This window comes from Camarhynchus parvulus, chromosome Z (genome assembly GCF_901933205.1).
Source record: "Camarhynchus parvulus chromosome Z, STF_HiC, whole genome shotgun sequence".
Lineage (NCBI taxonomy): Eukaryota > Metazoa > Chordata > Aves > Passeriformes > Thraupidae > Camarhynchus > Camarhynchus parvulus.
The window spans coordinates 38655203-38676636 of NC_044601.1; the positions used below are offsets into that span (position 1 = coordinate 38655203).

Sequence of the window (21434 nt, forward strand, 5' to 3'; positions counted from 1 at the left end):
TATTGTTCTTAATATGTGTCTCTTTCTCCATTGGCTAATGTAGAATTTTGAAGCCAGAACACTTATATTTAACCTTCAAGAGCTCTTACTAATATACTAGGCAGATGCTGTTATGTACAGAACAAGGTTTTTGTTCTCAGATGGACACTTAGGCTTTTCTCAGCTAAATATATGCATTTGGCTGCAAAATACAGAGGCAGTTCCTAGCCAAAAAGCAGCAAAATCTCTTCACTGAAGACAGACCAGACCTAGCATTACAGTAGGAACTTCTGAACATGGCAGCCTACATGACAAGAGGAAGGAATCATGTCTGTTTTGTAGGTCTGTGTTTTTTAGAAAAGGCATCTATAACATGAATAATCTGTCAATTAACAAGAGTTAAAATACAAGTATTTAAATAAATAAATCAATAAATTTATTTTCCAACAGTGTGAAGGGAAGGCCTTTGAGTACAATTTAACAACATGTTCTCTTAGTGAGGATCCTTTTCCTTTGTAGGAAGAAGAACCTTGATTTGTATATGTGGCATTTTGGATTTTATCTCAGTGATTTTATTTTGGTGGGGGGAAGGAAGGGGTTGCTTTTAGGCATTTCCATTCCCTGATGACTTGGACATGTAGCAACCATCTGTTCAGCTAGTTCAAGCATGAACATGTTGTCTTTAGAGCAATGAAAGAACAACAAAATGAATAGACAAAAGATGTGACATATTTTCTGGCAAGTATATATTTGAAAACTTTTGTTATTAAGGCAAAGAACATTTCTGTAAGGTGCAGTTACAGCTTTTTCCACTGCTTTTCAAATAGTACAGTATGTGATGAAAAAACACATGGAAAGGACTCAGCTACATAAGTAATATAATTTCAAAGTTGTCACTGTCTCCAGTTATTGCAGGATTTACAGGAAATCTACTCAATTTCTTGAAGCTAATAAAAGTATCAAATGACAAAACACAGTTTAGATTGTTAATAGGACCAAAGGTTTCGAAGGGAAAAAAGAGCCAATTAAAAATTAACCTTGGTGTAGCAATGCAGACACATCCATCAGGGTTTATTTAACAAGATATTCTGCAGGAAGAGGTGTATCATTTACAATATGGCATTCAAGCATCAAGCATCATGTTAGTGTCAGGGGCAGTGATGGCACATTTATGTATTTTATTTTCTAAACAAGTACCATAATGTAGTGTGGCTTTTTATATCCTAAAAAAAGGACAGCTGGATGAGAACAGTCAGAGGTCATTTTTGACCTCTATTAATCTATAATTGTGTGAAAATGCACTTTGACAAGAGGTTGGGAAAAAACCCATCAAAATACTTCCAATGAGATGAAATGTGATCATGAACAGAAAGAAGCTAAGAGATAAGAGTGGAAGAAGTACAGAGAATATCTTGCTGAAATGGCACAAAACTGCTGAGGAGAGGCGAGGCGAGGAGAGGCGAGGAGAGGCGAGGCGAGGAGAGGCGAGGAGAGGCGAGGAGAGGAGAGGAGAGCAGTGACACCAAGGTAACTTCCATCGGGTGTAGGAAAGGAAAGGGTTAATCATCTGGCCCGATGTAAGGCGTTATAGGGGAGGCCTCTTAATCCCCTACTAAAAAATGCTTTTGGTTGGATAAATGAGCAGAAGGGGAGAAAAACAGAAAAGAAAACATAAAAAAGCTTGGAAAAGCAAAGAAAACTTCTCATTTTTATTTTGGGTGGGGGAAAAGGGAATGTGTTGGAATGTGCTGGAATGGAATAGAATGAAATAGAATGGAATGCCAGAGAGGGGAAGTGGGGTGGAACAGGATAAGAATGTTGAGAAGAGAATGTTGACCCGTAAAATTAGGAGGCGTGTAGGTGATGGGATGCCTACCTGTGCTTTGAAATGTAGTGAAATGCCAGGTAGATCTTTGGCTTAGTTGTTTAAAATCACAGAAAACAGAGAGACTTTTAAGCCTTCTAAAAGATAATAATGCTTTGGTGTTTTGTTTTGTGGTTTTGTTTGTTTGTTTTTTGTTTATTGGTATTCTGCATGGCTTATTGATTTCCTCATATATCATCCTGTTGAGTCTGACCTAGTACTCTGAGGTTTTGCTTGGAGGTCTGTACTTACATGGTGTATTAGTTGTTCATAAAGTGTGTGTCTAGTGCAATCTTCTTTAACCTTGAGCTTGGCTGTACATCCAGCAGAGGGTGAATCAGATACTCTGTGACTTACACTGTTATGAAAAGCTGTGCATTGGCTGTAGATAAATTAATTTTAAATGGTGTCAGCCTAAGAACAGCCTGACTCCACCTGGAGGAGGAGAAATGTATGTAAATGTTGGGGGGTATTTTTTGTTTCTAGGGCTAGAAAGTTTAAGTAGTCTTTCTTTGTGGCATCTTTCATGGCTCTCCCTTAGGAAGCTTATAAGGGCCTATAGAAAATAATCCAAATATAGTCCATAAGTTAGAGATAGCACCTGTACAAATGTGGATAGGAACTATTATGCAAACAATATCTGTGTAGATACATTGGTAAAAGAACTAGAGGCTGCCTGAAATCTGTGTGAGTTAATTGCATTATGCTTTCACTGAGGATCACTGATACAACCTGGCTTAGGTATACAGAAACAAGTCACATGGTAACCAAGGTAAACCTCTGTACCGTGTCCAAAGTTCATTGTTGTCCTCACCCTGGCTTTGTGAAAGACGCAGGGCTTCCCTGAACAGAGAAGACTTCCTCATGTGTCTTTTTCAAGATCCTGCTAGTGCTGAATATTGCCTCTGCAACATTTGCTTCATGCTAGTGAAGTGAAAGTGAGTGAAAGCAAATATGTCTGTGTGACAAAAAGAAAAGGCTTTACTTCAACATAGCCACCACTTTTAAACTTGGAAACCAGAGCTGGGAGTTTGAAACCACTCTGGTTCTCTAAAAGAATGCCCAGCAGATTATGAAAGTCTAGGTATTCAAATAAAATCACTGCATATATCTATTTTTGAAGGAAATAACACTGAGGTTTTTCACTTCCAAATAAAATTCTTGAGAAGTCTAACAAACAGGATTTAGATGAAGCAGCTTACTGCATAGAACACTTTCACTCCTAAGTGTAACAACTCAGTACTTTAGGCTTTGCTTGATGTCTGTATCTGTAAATCTGCGGAACACAAGTACTTTGGTGTTTTGGAAAGCCAGCTTTCTTCCATGTCTTTCATAAAAATTGTATGTTGGTGTGTTGATTCACGTCCTTAGTTCAGCCCTTTTGGGGTTTTTTTGGGGCCCAAGGCCAGACCACGTGTTTTGAGTGCACTGACTTACCTTAGTCTAGTGCCTTCAATTGTTGCATTTACTTAGCTAGATGAGCTGCTTTGTGTCTTGCTACACTCTCCTTTCAGTTGGATGTGGGAAAATGGGTGCTGGAACTGAGAGCCTAGGGTAAAACTTGTTGCAGGATTGGGTAGTGTGTATGTGTATGTGCAGGAATTGAATTTATCTTAGGATCTACCTTAACCTCCTCATACCACTACATATATGCATCAGTGCACTCTCATGTGTTTTAATTTTAAAGGGATTACTGCTGTTGCTATAGTAATGGCTGAAACACTGTTTGTGTCACGGACTAGCTCAGCTTGTGGAAAGAAATAATATTTTCATACTGGTTCCCATCAAGAGGTGTTGCTTCACTTCAATTGGCAAAAAAAGTGCTGGTTAAAAAACCCCTAATTGCCTAGAGATTATGGCACGGCAGTTATAATCCAAAGGGAAATACACTGTCAGCAATTTTTTGCTCTTGGCTGTTACATCTTGCTTTTCTTTTTTCTTACAAAATAGTATCTCTGACAAGTTGCTTCAAATATATATGTCTGTGGTTTGCTTTTTTATTTTTTAATTTTTTTGCCAGCTTCTAACTCAATGCAGCAGTAAGAAATTTCGTTCTCTTGATCTTGAAAGGTGTTCCTCAAATATGGTGATTCTGACTCTCAAAAATATTTCACAAGGTGTTTTTGTGGGTAGAGTCACATACAGTTTGTACTGCTCAGAGTACTCACTGTTCTAATAGGTAGTTTATGAAACAGTACTTCTGGAACTAGGCGGGAGTCGGTTTCTGGCCTGCTTACTTGCCCTAGCTCCATCAGGGAACCTGCTAATTGTTTAATGAGTGTTATTTACAGCTTTGCTGTTTGTTTGAGTCTGAGTAACCCTTCTGGAAAGCAGCTGTAGGACTGCCAGGGCAATTTCCTAGGCTTCTTTTACAGAGAGCTTATTCTCAAGGATTATTTTCTAGTCCCCAAGAAAACTGTATCAGTACCAAGTGTATATACTGTGGTGGACTTTGTTTTTCTATACTATCTAATCATAAGGGGCAGAATAGGACTCTTCATCCTTGTAAGATCTGTATCTAATTGCTTAAGCTCAAAACAACAGAAAAAGATATTTCTTTTTCCAAATCGTCCCATGAATTCTTATGATGAGGTAAATTCACAGTGAATAGCTATACTGTGAAAGGATACAATAGAAGAGTTATCAAATGTCCAGTGTTAACACACAGAAGCATGCAAGTCATGGCTGTGAAAATGGGGAAAATGTAGGCAGGCTTTTTCTGTGGGGGAATTCTATCCAGATATACCTGACAGAGGAGAACAGACTCTCAGGGTCTTGCCTTCTCTGTCAGATCACAGCAAAATCCTTTCAACACATCCACTGGAATGTTCCCTGAATACTCTTTGAAAGATTAGTAATCAACTCATAATCTTAGTTCTTGCTGCAAGACACCTATAGTCAAATGGATAGAAGCCAGAGCTGGCTGAGAACTGCTGCAGGCTCCTCAGAGGATTTAAACCTATTATTCTTGTTCATATTGCTTCAGAAATGGTGGGTTTGGTTTTGTTTTTACAACTGGAAAACCGTAAGAGGAATTTACAAGGATTTTCTTTAATGCTTACATTTCAAGTGAGAAGGGGAGGAATTATTAAACTCAATTAAAGCAAACTGGGGTGTGGTTTTGAGGTATCCTTTTTGACTATTTGACTATTACATTATTAAATTACTTTAGTAAAAGCAAGCACTGTAGAAGCTTCTAAAAGACCAAGCAAAACTCAGTAATGGCTCTACCATTCCCAGGGCTTGTATTCAGACTTTAGTAGCAATTTTCATGCCTTAGCTACCTCAATCAGACACGATTTGATGCAGTCATCTCCTCCACAATTATTTTAATACACATCTTTGTTCTGACTGGAGAAATGCCATTGATATATATCACCCTCAATCTGCCCAAGAGTATAAGTGGGGAAGAGAGAATACAGTAATATAAATGAAACCTATCAAGAGCTAATTTTGACAAAATTATGATGAACTAGTCCTTGATCTTGAGCTTGCTGAGTACATTAACTGAACCTCTGACTCATGGAGCTACGTCTTCCACACACAGTAACCACACATGACTTAAGATTCTGCACATTAACGGGATTTCCCCAACCTAACTTTAGAAGTGCTGGTGCTATAGTACATTAACAGTTTCTACAAAAACTTAGGTGATCGTGTTCATGCTAAGTTTTTATTCTCTGTTGCTAGTGCATAACTGCTTACATGTGTGGCTTCTACTGAATGACATAACTAGTTCTCATCCAGACCTTATGTATTAGTTGTTATCCTACACATATAATACATATCCCACAGTATTCTGCTAAATAATAATAGTGGTTAAAAAATGGGTTTGAAATGGAGCTAGTATGCTGCTCTAAGCTAAAGGATACCTCAAAGGGATTGCCTTTGAAGTTGAAAAACAGAAAGAGAATCATGTCTTCAAAAGAGAATGATAACTTGCAGAAAAATCTTTGTGAGCAGCATAAAAAAGGTTTCAGGTGGAGCTGACATGTGGGCAGACATGACTGTGCTGTGAGTCAAATACAAAGCATGTATGAGCCTGTCTTCTGCTTTTGCATGACTGGTATATTTCATAAGCTTCAGTTCAATCCTGGAAAATATTAATATCACTGGAATATCTTCCAACAATTTGCCAGTAAAGAAACTCATCCAAGTGCAATATGAGAATGGGAGAACAGTGTATCTGTGGTACCCTAACTGAATTTTGCAGGAAAGATGAACATATTTATGCTAGGTTTCCCTCCCCTTTTTACTTAGCTGAGCTGAGGAAAAATAGCAGATGCAGCAGAGCAGTCTATGTAAGATTAGTAGGGACACTTCAGTTGTCAGTCTACATTGAAAGCCTCTACTTCTGCCTGTTCCTAGACTTAAGGACCTATCTAGACTATATTCCCAAATCTTGCAAAAAGCTCTTAGACTGTCTTCCTCCTGGTTAGCTGAATCTGTTCAATTCTCTTTGTCTGTTAATCTCTCTCTGGTTCTAATGGAAGCCAGACTATCAAAATATGTATTTTATTATCAAAATATGTATTTTATTATCAATATATGTATTTTTTAACAAGGGCTGTGACAGAGAACCAGAGAACCAGTAGGAAGTGGGCATCATGCTACTACCTGCCTTTTAGCTGGCATTGACCTCAGCTGGCAGAATACAGAAAAGCGGAAATTGGTAGATTTTGAGCAAAGAGCATTATGATACTGTGAACTAAAGACAGGACAAGGTGAGGTGGGGGGCTCTAAGAGTTCTCAGAGAGCTGGCTGCTTTGTGAACTTTCTTTCCAAGTGATAGCCAGCATGGTAATCCGCTCTTCCCCAGAGCCTGGCCACTGGGAGCTGAAGGACTCGAAGTGCAAATTTCTCCCGGACATCAGATAGTGAATATCTGTAGGTCACTGACCATCGGAGTGGCAGGGTCTGTACGCAGTGCCACCGGAGGCCCCTCCGCACACGAGCACAGCCCGCTGGAGCTGCCCTTCCCTGGAGCGGCCTGCCGGGCGGCGCGGCAGATCCCGGCGGAGGCGGCTGGCGCCCGGCACAGACCGCCAGTCCGCCACCGCTGGTTCAGGTGTGCTGAACCGGCCCGGCTGCCGCTCAGGTAACCCAGGCACTGGAAAGGACGCCGCGGGAACGACTGCGAGAAGCTTTGCGGCACCTCGGTCACTGAAGCCACTCACGGTGGCGCGAAGCCGCAGCGTGGCTGGAGGTGGGGCTGCAGGACGGGGGAAGGACGGGGGCTTCGGCACGAGTTTGGGACGACGCTCCGCTTGCTCCGACCCGTCCAGCTGCACTCTCCGACCGCCCCCGGGTCCGGCAGCCTCGGGACATCCCACGCCGCCCCAGCCGAGAGGCAGCGCGGGCCGTGTGGCGGGGGCGGACGCCGAGGGCCAGCGGGGCGCGACCGGCGGGGGCGGGTCCTGCCATGCAAACGAGGGGGCGCGGCCGCCGGAGCCGCGGGGCGGCCGGGGCGGGAGGAGGCGGTGAGCGCGGCCGCGGACGGACCGGGCGGGAGCAGCGGGGCCGGGCCAGAGCGGGCCGGATCGAGCGGGGGCGGCCGGGAAGGGCGTGGGGCGGCACCGCGCTGGGCTGTGAGCAGTGGACGGCGCGCGGCGGCCGCAGAGATCTTTGGCGGCGGGCAGCGGAGAGGGAACATGGCGAGCGTAGGAAACGGCGCGGAGGAGAGCGGTGGCGGCGGCGAGGAGGTAAACGGAGGGCGACTGCCGAGGGGCTCCGGGCGTGCGGGCAGCGAGCGGCCGTCCCCGCCGGCGCGGCGGCGACGGGGGAGATGTGGGCAGGGGCTCCTCTGCACCGGCCGTCCCGGTCGCCCACCTGCTCCGCGGTGGGGGCTGATGGGCGGGCGGCCGGACAGGATAGGGGCAGGCCTGACCGCCGGTCTGGGGGCGAGTCCGTCGCCTGGAGTTGGGGAGAGTTGTCCCGGCAGTGGGGCCGCAAGCGGCCCCTTGCCGCATCCCCCTCATTTGCTTTCTTTTCTTCTTCAATTTTCCTTTTTTCCCCCCTTTTTTATTTTATTTTATTTTTAATTTTGTCTTTAACCCCAGCTCCTGCTCTGCTCCTTGCGAGCGTGCCGCGCGGCCGCTCCGGTGTGCGTCCCTCCCGGCGGGCGGGCGCGGGGCCGAGGGACAGGTGCGCGGCAGCGGCCACCCACGGTGTGCGCACCGGCCGAGCGAGGCCTCGCTGCGGGGGCGTCCCGGAGAGCCCCGTGTGCGTGGGGTCTTCCACGGACACTTCCTCTGCCTTAGAAATGCAGCTGGTCAGAGCTGTAGTGTGCGTAAGATGCGTTTATAATTTCGCCGCTGTTTTTTTAAAAGTCCTTCAAACAGCCCAGACAGAAATCCCTTCAAACGATCGCTTGAACTTGAAGATTGTCCTTGTTATGCTGTCAGTCTAGGAGAACACGGTAGCAGGATTCCTTGACAGCACCTCTCGGAAACTGGTGATTGGAAAGTGTTGTCCTAGATGAGCTTTTGAGAATGGTACTGCCAAACTGAGGCAGTTTTAACTGGAGCGTGCTTTCAAACACAGATACACAGATACACGCAGTCCTGGCAGGCGCATATGGGAATACAGACTTGATTTTTGACTGCACAGTCTAGAATGAGCGATTTTAGTGTTGCATGCTTCCAGCAGCTTCTTCAGGAAGGTTGGCAAGGCAAATCTGCCCAAATTTTTCTGAGGACGCTTTATGAATGAGTACTTAATAGTACACTTTTTTTTAGTGCGCAGTGTTTGAGGTGTGGCACTATTCTGTACGATGTGGCAAGTGACTAATGTCTATGTAGGACTTGCTATGCCGTGCAGTTCAGTGGAACTAGCTTGTTCTTGGTTAGGGAATGGGAATATATGTTAGCCTGTGAAAGTTTCTACTTCCTAAGGTTATATGTGGCAGCAGTGAAGAGGATGTGAAATGCTTGAATTTCATTGTATACTAGAGTGAATCACTGCAAAATGATAAAGTCATCTCTGTGAAGCTGAGATTTTTTTTCCAGTCGGGAGAAAAAAAGTTATTGACTAGCTCTTGCAGCTCTCTCAGTGAGCAAATAGTTGGAATTCACAGCTGTTGAAACAGGTATTCAGCAACTTTGTTGTAGCCCAGCTGTTCTGTATGAACAGTAGGAAAGGATATACTTTATTGAGTTTGGTGTTAAATGCTAGAGTTTGGTGTTAAATGCTAATGCTTTTTCAGAGGAAAAGAAACTGCCATCCAAAAAACAAATAAAATGAAAAGGTAGGCATAAAAGGCTATGAAAGAGGTGTTATTTAAGCAATACCTTGCAAAAAGTGTAAAGTTTTCTCAGTATAAGCCTATGCTATCTCAGTATAAACCTCATGCTCTTTGCATGTGCCTGATTTGCTTAGTGCTTGATTCTTTGGAGTCTGAAACAGATCTGTAGTGGTAATGCAGAAAATACTTCGATTTTTCCTGGTCAGATTCCAGAGTTCAGGAGGAGAGGGCACATGGTTATCTTGGGGATGGTCACTGCTTTTGTAACAAAAGTTGTCTAGGCCACTGTGGACTGTGTTTGCCCAGTCAGTATAGTCAGTATGTCAGTATATGTTCAGTATAGTCTCTTTACTAGTAAGCTTGTTGTGATTTTATGCACATGGTAATTGTTTTTAAGTGTCTTAGCTTTTTTTTTTTGGTGTTTGCAGTGGCTGTGATGCAGAGATACAGGTAGCAGAACACCTCTATAAGCCTTTTTTTGGTGAGCTACATGCATCCCCAGCAGATGGGAGCTCTGCTTCCTGATTTCAGTGTGCATGCTTAGTACTATATGAACATAGCTTTTAGCATAGAATTTTGCTTTGCAGGGACTTGTGAATGCTTCTTCGCCCCTGAAGCTTTGAAGAGGAATATGTTAAGCTAAACCTTGAGGTTGTTTCCTACTTAACATGACATAGACCAGCAAGAACCCTTCTTCTAAAGTCCAAGCATAAGGTACCAGGTAGCTGCCCCTTGCTGTAGTCTGTCCCTGAATAAAATTTGTGCTTTTCCTGATGCTTCTTGCAGCTCAAGGAAGTGCCAGATACCATGGGGTTTTTGTTTGTTTGGAGTTTTTTGTTTTTCTTTTTGTTTGTATGGGGGTTTTTTGGTTTTTGGTTTTTTTTGTTTTCCTGATTTATGTCTCATTGGCTGCAGCTGTGGTTTTCCGGTGAGAACAGCGAGGAAATGGCATGAAGTGTAAATAAATCTTTGGATTTTTTAAAACTAACATAAGTGTATTAGTCCATTGGTGTTTTTTATTTAAAGGAAAAGAAACCCACCAAGAGGAACCAGAGACTTAAGACTAAGAGGCTGTATCAATGAGATAGTGTTGTGGGTATGCCATCTGGGAAAAAAATAGCTCTTAAACTCAGGATTTTCCTGAGTGCAGTGTTGCTTCTGTGGTGTTGAAGTGTGTTTGTGGTCATTCTCTACTAGGAAGCAGTTTCCTGATTACTATTTGATCAAAGTGTTCACCTGTGGTGTGGCCAGTTGTGAACTCAAACCTGATATACCATCAACACTTAAAACTGCTATATGACACTGAATTCACCCCCTAAAAGAGTTCACACTGGTATTCCTTTGGAATGAGTTGGAAATCTAGGACAGATATACTTAATGTTAAGGGCAAAGTAGCATTCCCAGTCACTGGAGAGTCTTCAAGCAAAACTTTAATTCTTCTCCCCATCCACCCTTTTCCCATCCCCCCTCACTGTCTAAAGATTACTTAAAATAGCGGGCCAGATCTGCTTCCCATTAAGTTCACTCTTTGCTGCCCTGGTTTTTCAAAGTCTTAAAGCCAGCTTAATTGGTTACTTGGGGATTCCCTATCAATTAAAAAAAATTAACCCACAAACCCAATCAAGGTCCTTGTGCATCTGAGGAGTGTGGCTGGACAGAAAGGTTTATGACTGAGAAGCATCTAGATGATAAAAGAATTCCTTGCTTGGCCAAAGGGAGCCAGACTAAGGATTATTTGCAGATCTGAAGGTGATTTGGTGCCCTTGCTGTGGTAAACTCTAGGGTTTTGTCCTGACTTTAGCTGGGATAGAGTTAATTGGTGTATTGCTGTGTTTTGGATTTGGTATGAGCATCCTTTGAATAACAGTGATTTCTAGTTGTTGTTAAGTAGTGCTTACCCTAAACCAAAAATTTTCATGTGCTGCTAGCAGCCAGGTGCACAAGAAGGTGTGAGGGACCATGGCCAGGACAGGTGGCCTCATACCCTTGAACATCATGCCCAATATATAAACTGAGGGGAGTTTGCTGGAAGGGGCCAGTCACTGCCTGGGGACAGTCTGGGTATCAATCAGCAAGCTGTGAGAAATTGTATTGTGGATCACTTCTTCCTCTTGGGTTTTATTCCTTTCTCCTTCCCCCTTTCTATACTGTTGTTATTATTATTAATTTTACTTTATTTCAGTTATTAAACTGTCTTTATCTCAACCCACGGATTTTACTTTTTCCACCCAATCTTATTCTCATCTCACTGGCCAGAGAGCAAATGAGTGGCTGTGTGATACTTGGTTGCTGACTGGTGTTAAACCAGGACAGTCTTTTTCTTGTGCCAAATAGGAGTTCAGCTAATAACAAATCTGACTAGATGATGTTAGAAAAAATTTTTAAAAGCATTTGTTGTATTAGTGACGTGGGAGGAATACAGAGATGCTGCTCCCTGTTGTAAGGAGAAAATTTGTGCATTCAAAGCTCAACTGGAGTTGAATATGGCCAGGACTGTCAGAACAATAAAAAAAAGGTTTTGTCCTTTGATACGTCAGTAGCAAAAGGTAGTGCAGAAATAATGTTGGCCCATTACAGGATGAGGATGATCACTTCACAAACAGGGGCACAGACAAGGCAGAGATGTTTAATGCTTTCTTTGTCTCTCTTGTCAGCACTGAAAATGGGCTAAGCGTGTCCCAGCACTCTGAGCTGGAGGACCATGGCTATAAGAATGAAAAAGTAGCTGGATCCCCAAAAGTCTGTTGGGCTTGATGGGATTCAGCCAAGAGTACTCAAAAGTGCTGGATGATGTCAATCATCACAAGATCTCCTTAAATGAATTTTGAATGGTCTTGGGAATCTGGAGAGGTCCCAGTCAATTGCAATCTGGCTAACATTTTCTGAAGAGACAGGACTGCAAATATGATCCTGGAAACTACAGGCCTGTCAGTCTCATTTCAGTGACCAGTAAAAGTGTGGAGGGGATTATTCTGGGAATAATCTTCTCTGGAAGCATCCAAATACAATGCAGGTATCAGTCAGAGCCAGTATGGCTTCATGAAGGGAAAGTCCTACTCAGTACCATCAGAGGAAGAGAAGGTCTTTAAATATGTCAAGAAGGTGACAGGCTCTAACTCCATTGACGGGCACTGCAGGTGGAGCAACTCTTACAGGTATCAGTCATTCATATAAACAAGAAGAAATGGACACACAAGTCAGCTCATAGTAAAGTAGGGTGAAGCAGGGCTATTGAAAGAGCAGGAGGAAAAGACAGAAAAGAGATAACAATTCAATACCTTATCCCTGAGTGAACTGTGGAATATGTGAAGAGACTTCACTCATCCTGGAATTTTAGAGTAAGGAAGTAGCTGCGATTTCTTTCTACAGAAGAGGGCATTACCAAGGCAATTAGGAAAAGAATACAAGTTGACAGCTTCTGGAGGTGACTCCTGTCAAGTGTGAAGGAGAGGTATCCCTTCAAGGGGGATGTTGCATGCCGCCCAGGCTAGTGGACCACCATGTCCAGCACCTGAGGCAATCAGCCATGCTAGAGGTGATTTACTGTGACCAAAACAGTGTGCAGCTACCCACAGATCCAGGTGAAATCCAGTGTGCATGACCGTTAAGGGTGGTAATATGAGTAGAGCACACTGTGCGCCATTGTTGTGTGTGAGTTTATTGGTGGTAATGAGACAAAGCTGGGTAGCTGGAGAGACAAAGAGGCAATGGTGGTGGGCAAAGTGGCTTGTCAGCTCTGGCAATACTGATTCTCTATGTACCAGAAAAACTGATTGAGAAATGGGAAAAACTGTTCCAGAAGTTCCAGCAAAAAAAAAAAAAAGACAGATCCTACTCCCCATCTGTACGGCCCAGTATCTCTGCTATTAAGAGTAAGTGTTCTTTGCTCAAGTGAGAGGATATAGAGGATAGACACAGTGGGTTGCTCTGTGTTTTTATCTGAGGGATCACAGAGTAGACATGGGAAAGTGGGATGGAAAACCTACCTTCAAGTCTAGAGGCACTGGTACCTGAATTGTAGGAAGAAACAATCCCAAATGGCTTTTTTACCAGGAAGGTTGTTCTTCCAGTCTTCATTTTGCCAGAGTGGAAGGCCTTATCTTACTCCTAATTTTTTGCAAAGAAATTCTAATCTCATTTTCTTTATATGAAGTGGACAGTCCAGTGACCAGGAGTGGAGGGGCCCTGATCCAGCCACATGTAGGAGAGAGGCAGCCATGATTATTAGACTCTGTGGATCCGATGACCTAGCATGTCAGACCCATGGATGTATAAGGCTCTAGCAGTCACCAGTGCAGAGTCAAGCTATTAAGAACCCATTTGTACTTTTGGAGTGACAAGGGCATCCCAGTAGTTGACTGTTGGAGGCTGAAGTGAGCTTGATTGGGAATGAGTGGGAAAAGCACCTTGCTGTGATGATCCCAGAGCCCTGTGCATCCTTGGCACAGGCTACCTCAGGAGAGCACATTTCAAGGGCCTAAAGGGTAGCAGTGGTGCTTTGGTGTCTCTGCCTAGTACCAGCAGAGACTGTGATTCTCACCCAGAAGCTGATCAGTAAACTCCAGAACCAAGGAGTGATCAGCAGGACCCACTCACCCAGTCAAGTCCGAGGGAGAGTGGAACTAAGGACAGTAGAACTCTTGTGGCCTGATTGAAGTCATGCCACCTCCGAGTGCTGCTGTACTGGACATGCTGGAACTTCAATAACAGCTGGACTCAAAGGCAGCCAAGTGGTGCCGCAACTGATATTATTAGTGGATTTTTCTCAATGCCTTTGGCGGCAGAGTGTAGGCCAGAGTTCACTTTCACTTGAAGAGTGAAAGTACACCTGCGACTGACTGCCTTAGGGTTGAAACACAGCCCTGCTGGGGGGATGGAGTGGGGAATGTGAGGTGTAATGGGCTGAGAGAGCATCTACGTGGTATTTAGTTTCTGGCTTAGTTGTAGGTACAAGCCCTGACTTGTATTGAGGACAGCTTGGCCAATTCAGCTAATCTGTGCCTCATCTCTAAACTAAGCTATTAAGGAAAATTTAGGTAATGAAGGTCTTATGATGCATGTTGTACTCTCTTGAACTGCCCAAGCAGGGATAAACACTGTATAGGCTGGCTTTACCAGCCTGGACAGTTTATCTTCAGAGCTAATTTCAAATGAAACCAGCATCGTCTTTAATTCAAAAGCCGGTTAGTACTTGGTTTAAGTACTCAAGAGTTTCATCCACTGCTGCAGCAGCTGCTGCACTTATGATTAAAGAAGTGGCATCCTAGTGGTATGCTTCTTTACATCAGTAGCGTTGTATAATAATGCACTTTAGAATAAATTATAGAATGTGCAGCACTGGCTATTTTCTCACTCATGTTTATGCTGAGGATTCTTCAGTAGTCTCAATGGTAAGAGATGGTGGTAGCTGCATTTCCACAGAGACTTTGAGAAATTGGAAGCAAGCTATTGTGGTGCCCTTTTCACCTTAAAAACTAGAATGTGTTGAAAATATGGAATTGGGAAACAGTGGTGGGGGTGCTTTCTCTCTTGAAGGATAATTTTTTTTAAACATCCTCATTTGACTTGTATGATTTTGTTTCCTTGAGAAGTACACTTTAGTCAGCTGAAGAATGTAAAATTTGTACTCCTCTTGCCTGCTTTTTCCAAAGTGCTTTGGCACATGGCTCATCCATTTTTCCTGTTTCTTTGTGGGCTCTCCTACTGTCAGAGCACAGTGGCATCTAAGATAAGGACCCTTCTATTTCAGCAGCACAAATGGAAAACTAAACATGACTAGTAATTTCTTTTTTTATTAAACAAAATTAGGTTCTTGTCTGTCCTTCCAAGATGCTGAAGTTCTTAAGTTTGCTTTACTTACAGGTGTACCTGTTGAGAGGTAGTGTGTTTCCTTGTGGCTACTATTCAAAATAAGGACATGTACTCCAATTGTATAGTACCTATGTTGTTCTGAGATGGCTTACTTTTATTTTTTCCATTTTTCCATTTCTTACTTGCTTCCTAGAGTCATGCATTTGCATTCCTGGTTTGACTGCGACCAAGTCTGAAAGTTGATTAGGCAAAAAAAACCTGAGTCTTTATTGATTTACTGGAGGGAAAAAGGAGCATGCAGTATTCCAATTAAATTTTCTTCTTTAATATTCACTATTATTAACCTGTGAGTTGTCTCTCCTCAGAACAAGAGATAAAGGGTACAGAAGATACAGGAAAAGGTGGAGTCACTGTAAAAAGCACCATGTGCCTCTTAGGGAGGCAGAGCTGATGTAAATGGGGAAAGCTATGTACCTATGAAGTGAATTTTAAAAAGGAAGTAAAGTTTGCTTTTACTTCTTTTCTAAAGTTTGGTTTGGTTTTGGGTTTGTTTTTGTTTGTTTGGGTTTTTTTTTGTTTTTGTTTTTTTTGGTTTTTTTTTTTGGGTTTGGTTTTTTTTTTGTTGTTGTTTTTAGATTTTTTTTTTCTTGGACTAGGGGTATGAGGTGGTAACACTTAAATGCTTACTTGTATATGAATGGAAAACAGTATAACCAAAAGGAAGAGTTAGCTTTTTTCTTAAGGTTTTGGGTATTCTTTGTATATTGAACTAGTGCTATTCTGGTGTGGGAAGCAGCATCCAATATCTTTTAATGTAGCCTTTTCTTGGAGCAGTGGAAGTTACTATCACTACAACTGTAAATTGTACAGTTGCCTTGGTAATTGTAGCTAAAAATTTGCCAGCCACTATAGAATCACAGAGTGTTAAGGGATTGAATGGACATGAAAGATCATCTAGACCCAACCCTCCCACCCAGAGCAGGGACAGCTCCCACTAGACTAGGTTGCTCAAGGTGTTGTCCATCCTAGCCTTGAACACTGCCAGGGTTGAGCCATCCACAACTCAAGATTAAGACAGTTCTGAGCTGTTTTCCACAACCTACATGGAAAGACCATTCTGTTTCATATATAAGCTTAAAGGGGGATGGTTTTCTTCTTGTAGTTCCAGTCAGTCTATGTGAGAGCTATGACTTTGTGGAAACACATTTGGTTTTGCAAATGTTTGTTCTTTTTTTGGTGACATATTGGTGCCAGTATGCTTGGAAAAAACCTCTAGACCTGATGAGCTTGATGAAACTGCCAAGTTGATGCCTTGGCTTGGATAAAGGTTCTTGCTGGGCCTCTCTCTTGGCAAAGTGGTTGTGTGTTGAAAGAGAAAAGGAACTTAGTTGCTTCTTGGCAGACCATACATTATTTAGCAGCATAGACCAGGATGACTCAATATAGGAGTAGGTGATAGACATGTCTGATCTTGTGCCTCCTGCTTAAGTAAATCTCCCATAGCTTGCCTGACCATAAGGACATATTTGAAACTTTCCTTACTATTGCAACTAGTATGGTTTTCTTTTCCTGTGTGACACCAGCAGAGGAGGTGGAGATAAGATCCCAGCTGTTGGTGACAGGCTGGCAGGAATACAGCACAGCACACCATGCCCATCTAGTGGGCAGTAATTTTAACAAATGCCATTTCTTCTGAATTAATAGAAACAGTATTAGATGGAACAGAAATGGTGGATTGCTGCTCTCATTTTGAAAAGGGAGCAAAACTGTGCAGCTAAAGACTTGAGAAATAGTCTGAGAGTTGGACACACATTGCTGTTACTGTGTTCTGATTAGAGCCTGGACATGGCCAAGACTTGGCGTGCCGCAGTTAGTCAAGTGTCCGCTTCAATAGTCAGAAATGGGAGAATTTGTGAGAGCTGAAATGGGAGAATTTGTGAGACCAACTCCTTCTGCTTTTCCAAGCCCTCTCAGGTTCAAAAAAAGGTTTTTGCTCAGTCAACAGTAAGTAAATATCACAGACATGTGGACTTATGCCCAAACACCAAGAGCTAATGGTAAAGTTTTCTTATCAAGAGAGTAAAGACTTGCTTGTCATCTTATTCTGGAGTAAGGAGGTAATGTTGTTACCACATACTAAAGCAAGATAATCTAATATCTTAGTAGCAATGGTATTTTTTGCTGTGATGCAGTGAATGTATCATGCTTTTATTCCAGTCCTCTCAAGCATTCACTTTGCCATAGAGTGGTATATAAGCTTCTGCAAGCCAGTGTTTGGGTGTGCAGCACTCCTCTGATTTCTTGTCATCCCCAGAAGTCAACCTCACACGCACTCTTGCTCTCTAGAAATCCTCTTATTGGAGGGTGAACAAGGACAGTCTGTCATCCAAACAGAGAGGAGGTTAGTGGAAAACCTGTTTCTGAAAATAATTATGTGTCTGTCAACTCTTGGCAGCACTGGTTCTTCTAAAAAGTGTAGTGTTGGGTAGTAGGTGAGTAGGAATACTGGTCTGTAACTAGTAGTAGGCCAGAAGAAAGAAAAAATATTTCTATTAGTTTTAGTTGAGCGAAGTGGGATTATAGTGATGATAGAGTATATCACACTGGCTTTTATTTTCACCGAGAAATAATGGACTAAGATGAAGATGTTTTATCTGAATTCTCTCCCTTAAAACTGTTGTTACTAAATCCAGTGGGGCAGTTGGTTAAACTTAATGGCTTTGTGGCTGTGTCATTTTGTTTTTTTGTTTTTCGGTTTTGGTGGTTTCTCTGCTTGTTTATTTTTTGGTTTTGTGGAGTCTTGTTGTTGTTTTTGGAGTTTTATTGCTATTTTTGGTTTTGTTTTTTGTTTTTTTTTCCCCTTTTCTGCAAACTTACTGTTTCCAGGGCTGGAGAATATTTAGTGTTTTTCTTTTTTTTTTTCCTTTTTTTTCTCTTTAGCAAATATAGTAATTTATGGTTAAACAGCTACTCTAAGGTCCTGTGACAAAACCACAGCTTGCCACTGTGGAGAGGCAAGCTCCACAGTGGAAATGGTGGAGAGGTAGAATTACCAGTCGTGGATTTGGTAAATCCATCCCTTTTTAGGTGTATATTATGGTTTAAGCCCAGCTGACAGCTCGCACAGGCGTTCAGTCACTACCCCACCAGTGGGATTGAGGAAAGAATCAGAAGGGTAAAAGATAGAGAACTCATGGGTTGAGATAAAGACAGTTTAATAGGGAAAACAAAAGCAGTGCACAAAAGCAAAGCAAAACAAGGAATTAATTCACTGCTTCCCTGGGCAAGCAGGTGTTCAGCCATCAACAGGAGAGCAGAGCTTCATCACACGTGACAGTGACTTGGGAAGAAAAATGTCACCACTCCATAGACTCCCCTACTTTCTTCTTCTTCCCCCCCTTTACATACTGAGCATGATGCCACATGATCTGGAATATCCCTTTAGTCAGTTTGGGTCGCCTGCCCCTGCTGTGTCCCCTCCCAACCTCCCATGCGCCCCCAACTTCCTCCCCAAACTGGAATACAGAAAGCAGAAAACAAAAAGCCTGTGGGTAAGTTCCTCTCAGCAATAACAGAAACATCTCTGTAGTATCAACTCTTGTGTTCAGCACAAATCAAAAACACAGCCCTGTACTAGCCACTGTGAAGAAAATTAACTCTACCCCAGCCAAAACCAGCAGAGTGAGCCATCTTACACAGATACTCAAGGTTCTTCTAGCTCAGCTGGCTGGAAGGAGCTGAATAAACATGCAAAAACTGAAGTAATCCTCATTTTTGACAAAACCCTCCCACCTTAATTTGGGGATCAGTAATTTGTTACAAAAACAATTTAAAATAATGACTTTGAGAAAACTAATATATAATATGGGATGTGAAACTTAAATACTTGACTTTTTTGATAAACTGTAGCATAACTGGACACTTAATGAAGTACAGCTTTTTGGCTCTTCCCAGTAAGAAAAGTATTTTGAAAAGTAATTCTGTTAACTGCATTAAGGAAGAACAGCAGTGTTTGAGCCATTTTAATCTAAATATTATATCATTGTTAAATAGATGATGAATATGTTAATTGTTATGTTCCTTTTCAAGAGAAATGTGAAAAGCTTAGGAACTAAACTTTGGAGACAAAGCAGTCTGCCTAAATTTAAGTGTGTGGCTTGGACCAGAGAAAGAATTTTAAGGTAAGACTTGGTGGTGTAAGCATATTGCTAAAGAATATTTAAATCTGTGCCAAGTTCAGATGGAGAATCTTAGCAGGGAAAACTTATGCAGCTCTGAGAAATCCAGTTAAATATACCTGCCTATATAGTCTACTTGACACCACTGAAGTAGCTGGCTTTGTTAAGGGGTAGTTTACTCAGCTTAAGCAAAGTTTTCTTAAAACCTTGGGAAAGAGACATTCAGTGGCAGCTCAGTGTCTGTTTTTTAATGTCATTTGGGTTAAAGTGCCACACATGGTTATAGCTCTGAAAAATATGGGGTAGCTCATGGCCATTCCCTTGTAGAAGATGGCATTCTTGGTTTGATGCTTTGCCAAAGTGCTGTATCTTCTGCTAAATGTGAACTATGTAATTTCAAGTCATGTTGAGATGAAGGGATGGCCAAAGTTAAATAGTTAAGCTTCAGAGTGAACATTTTTCTCAGCAAATGACACCAAAGGAGTCTTAAAATCTAAGAGGAAAAGAAGAAAGAAAAAAAGTAGATTGTTTAAAAGTCCATTTTACTTATTTGAATGGTAAGATTTTTAGACGCTGAGTTCATTAAGTCATATTTGGACTGAAGTGCAAGCTAAATGCAGGTTTTCCCAGTTTTGGGGTTTTTTTGTGAACTGGAAACAAATATAGGGTCATGTCAGTGTCACAAATCAGGTCCCCCATAGGAGGGTCTTCCTGGAAATCATGCTCTGTATTTATTATCTTCTGCAGTTCAGAGTTCCACTGTGAAAGACTCCTCCTAACTGCTTTCTCAGTTAGTGCTTGTTGTGAATTTGTACACTGGAGCACTGAAAAAGTGCTTGTAATTTTAAATAGTAATGTGTGTGAGTGAAGAGGAGGGTGGTCAGGGAAAGTAGGCAAGAAGTTATTGGATACATGTTGAAGTTACTAGTTTCATGCTGAATCAGCCAGGATGTTCATCTTACAAGTGTGTCATCACAGGCAGCTTTGCATGAGCACAACTGAAGGAATTGTAAAGAAAACATCATGGGGACAAAGACTAGACATTACATAGTAGAAGTGGCTTATGTGCTTTCTCTGAACAACAGTCTGAGCTGCAACATGGAACACAATTTGTGGTCCTCTGTTACCTAGTTTCTCTACAAAAAGCAGCTTGTCTTGGCCAATGGGATTTGTACAGTTGCCTTCAATTCCTGTCAGTGTTTCTGTGTGGGTGTGTTCTTCTGGTGGAGCAGAGAAAGGAAGTTGCCTGACATCACTGAAAGACTTGACGTCCAGTGTGGTTAATATTTTGGCTTAGTTTCTTTTTATTTTTTAAACCCACATATCATGTTGCTTTGTGTTTGATGTTTGTGGAAGTCCTCTGGTGTTAGGAGGACATGTGGAGAGCAAGAAGGGGAAGCTGAGGTTACATCTTGTGATGACAGCCAAGGATATAGGGCTTGTCTTGACAGTTGTCTCTGAAACATGCTCCTCTTGTCCTTGACTGAAAGTTTTGTGTCTGATCCTTTTTCTTTGTTTTAGGTCTAGTCTTTGCTGTAGATGAGATAAAGCAGTTTTATGCTGGGAAGGCAAACTCTGTATCAGTTTTGTGGTTTGTATCTTTGTAGATCATACCATAGCACTTGGTCTCTTCAGTTTATGTATGTGAGATCTGGTAGCTATTGACCTTAGATTTTAATAGTTGCAGAATTTGGCCTAAATGGTATCTTTCTAACATGACAAAATAGTCACCCTTAAGTGTTTGCGTGGTCTGAATAAGTAATTAAAATATCATTGTGAAATTTCAAAAACTTTTGCAACAGCATCCATAAATTGGTAAAAACTTTCTAGTATATAATGACTGTGCACTAAAGTGAAAATGGATAAGGATATGAGCAATACGTAGAGATCAGCTATAACATAAGTAGTTTCCTGGCAGCCTGGAGAAATTGTCTTTCCATAATTTAAAGAAGATCTCTACACCTCATGTAATGTTTTTGGCTTTTTTCTGTTCTGTGTCTCTGGGTGCTGGTGGAAGGAAGAAGGGTACAAGGGGAGGTTGAGTGCTTTGGATTGAACTGTTGTGTGGTCATGCAGGATTTCCTTTGGCAACGTATGAGTCATGAGAGCCAGAGACACTTAGTGCGGTGTGGGCTTGCTGCAGAGGAACCAGTGCTCTGATTGCCCATGAGTACTCAGGAGTAGGAGGAGGAGGGAGTGTGTGTGCGTGAACAGCTGCCTAGAGGCACTGACAAACTGTAAACTTACATTTGTGATAAAGTGACCCTTTGGGTAGAAGGAGTGACACATCTGGTAACAACTGTGCATTAATCCTGTCCTTGTTATTACATGTCAACTAGAATTTTCAAAGGCTATAAAT

The 21434-nt window shown here is 42.1% G+C and overlaps 1 protein-coding gene across 2 annotated transcripts in view; it reads left to right on the forward strand.

Annotated features, from left to right (window-relative positions):
* Nucleotides 1–7386: 7386 nt before the first annotated feature.
* Nucleotides 7387–21434, forward strand: part of TTC39B (tetratricopeptide repeat domain 39B) — a 76515-nt gene continuing 62467 nt past the window's right edge. For both annotated transcript variants that reach the window (XM_030968446.1, XM_030968447.1), the window contains exon 1: nucleotides 7387–7545. In XM_030968446.1, coding sequence (XP_030824306.1) covers nucleotides 7495–7545 — 51 coding nt within the window. In that variant the 5' untranslated portion in view covers nucleotides 7387–7494. The remainder of the gene's footprint in view (nucleotides 7546–21434) is intronic.